Genomic DNA, 2,270 nt, shown 5'->3' on the forward strand with positions numbered 1-2,270 from the left:
CCCCCCCTGTGCCCCCCCATGGCTGCAGGGCACATGCTGACACTGACTCAAGGAGAACCTGGTGAATATCCAACGGGAAGCGCTTCCATCTGAGCGTGGGTGCCTGGTGCTGCCTCTGGGTGTTTTCCTGTTCCATTGACCTGAAGTTCCTGTTGGAATGCGCCCAGCATGGGGTTGTGGGTTTGGCTCAGTACCGGAGGGTGTTGTGACCGGTGTGTTCGTGTCGTAGGTACGACTGGCTTTGGCACGGGAACGACCGGCGGGCTCTTCGGTCAGCAGTCTCAGACTACGAGTCTGTTTAACAAACCGTTCGGTCAAGCCACGACGACGCAGAACACGGGCTTTTCGTTTGGGAATACCAGCACTCTGGGGCAGCCGAACACCAGCACCATGGTAAGACACACGGAACCCCTGAAGGTGTGAGCCAGACGCAGGAGCCTGCCGTAGATCGCGTTAGGTTTCCTCAAACCGTGGTACAGCTTCACCAGCCCGGGCTGCAGAGCTCGGGGCGCTGCTCTCGGAGCTCGCGACACCGTTCTGCACCCACAATTGCTCAGCAGTACAGCTTCTAACCAATACCTTTTCCCTCTAAGCAGCCTCCTCTCTACCAATCCGAGTGGTTTTGATCCTGTTCACACTGATCATTCCCTTGTTAACACCCTGTGGGAATTCGTTAGTGATTCTGTACTTTCTGGTGACTTAATCCACGGGCCCTCGTGCTGGAAAGGTGGAACCTGTGGGTAGCTGGGCTCCACCTCTGCTAGGTTCTTCCTGAATACGTTGTGACTTTTTCCAGAAAACCCTGTGAAATGTTTCTTTTCTATCTCCAAGTAGTGAGAAAATTCCAAATATCTCTTTAAGCCTGGAACAGAAATTCTTTGATTTCTTTTTTATTAACTTCCTTTTTGTGACTGATCTCTTGGATGACTGAAGCTTCCGTAACGCTTTTCACCCACCTTCCTCCCCCAGCCAAGGGATAATGTTGTAGCATCGTTCTGTTAACCTGCGTTGTGTCTCGATCCTGTGTCCGTCGACGCCCGGCGCGGGAAAGCCTGGCGGCGTTACCTTAACCTCGTTCTCGTTGTAGGGTCTCTTCGGGGTAACCCAGCCCTCGCAGCCTGGAGGCCTTTTTGGGACGGCTGCCAATACGAATGCTGGTACTGGATTTGGAACCGGAACTGGACTTTTTGGACAAGCTAACACGGGATTTGGTGTTGGCGGTTCGGTATGTCTGACACTAACAAAAACAAAGAACTTAGAGAAGGAAAATAAACCCAAATGGCTTAGTCTTGTTCCTGGGTTTTGACCTCTGTGGAAGTAGCTGGTGTTTAGATGCAGAAATAGCGTGGTTTTGCATGGGCTGAAGGCTAAAATGTAAGCGTGTGTAACAGAACTTGTGCCACGGGGCTGCTTCGGTACCGTCTGGAGCGATGAGACGGCAAGAGGGACGGAACGTCTCGCTGCCTGCGCATAGCCAGGGCCGCCTCAGCCCAGGGTTACAAATACAGGCGTTGACATTGCGGTGCCTTAACTGCAAACGGGCTCGATTCTTGATCAGTTGGTCACTTGGGTCTGAGTGGAAACGCTGGTTTCCGGAAAGCGTTTGCCACGTCCTAGTGCACGCAGCTTGCAGTACCACGCCACTGCTGGGGGTCTGGGTCGTGCGGTCCGAGCGGCCCTGTAGGCCTGCGCTCTTGCGACGGTGAGAACGCTGATGTGACTCCCTGTCAGTCTGCCGGGTTTCTGAGCTGATCTCTTCTCCTTCCAGACGCTGTTTGGTAACAAGCCTGCCGGATTTGGGACCACCACGACCAGCGCTCCCTCGTTTGGTACCACCACTGGCGGCGGGCTCTTTGGTAACAAACCAGCTTTAGGAACACAAACACTTCCAGTTTGGGTACATATGAGAAAAGGGGGGGTTTTGGGCACTTTGTCCTGCATATGCCACACGCCTGGCTGCTGAATAGTGTAGGAATGTTAAATCCTCAGGTAAGCCGTGCTTCTGATGCACGTTGCTGCAGGGGAACGTCTCGGCTGGGGCTTTATCCCTTCCCTGTTGGTGCTCCCTGACTCAAGCAGGTGGATAGTTAAGGAAAAGTACGCGATGCCAAACGGGGAGGAGTGGCTGCCACGCCAGAAGGCTGTGCTGCCACCCAGCATGACCTGGACAGGCTGTAGAGCTGGGGCAGGGAGGAATGCAGCTCAATAAGGGCAAGTGTCGAGTACTGCGTCTGGGGAGGAAGAGCACCATGGATCAGGACAGGTTGGGG

General features: G+C 54.1%; 1 protein-coding gene across 1 annotated transcript in view; it reads left to right on the forward strand.

Moving 5' to 3' along the window:
• The window catches only part of LOC104513046 (nuclear pore complex protein Nup98-Nup96-like), a gene marked incomplete at its 3' end in the record, with an annotated part of 10,662 nt that extends 8,673 nt beyond the window's left edge, over nucleotides 1-1,989 (forward strand). Inside the window, 4 exon segments of the mRNA XM_010156272.1 lie at nucleotides 230-393; nucleotides 1,088-1,225; nucleotides 1,769-1,871; nucleotides 1,874-1,989. Coding sequence (XP_010154574.1) covers nucleotides 230-393; nucleotides 1,088-1,225; nucleotides 1,769-1,871; nucleotides 1,874-1,989 — 521 coding nt within the window.
• Nucleotides 1,990-2,270: the final 281 nt, after the last annotated feature.

The sequence above is a fragment of the Eurypyga helias genome, unplaced genomic scaffold (assembly GCF_000690775.1).
Source record: "Eurypyga helias isolate BGI_N326 unplaced genomic scaffold, ASM69077v1 scaffold25757, whole genome shotgun sequence".
NCBI lineage: Eukaryota > Metazoa > Chordata > Aves > Eurypygiformes > Eurypygidae > Eurypyga > Eurypyga helias.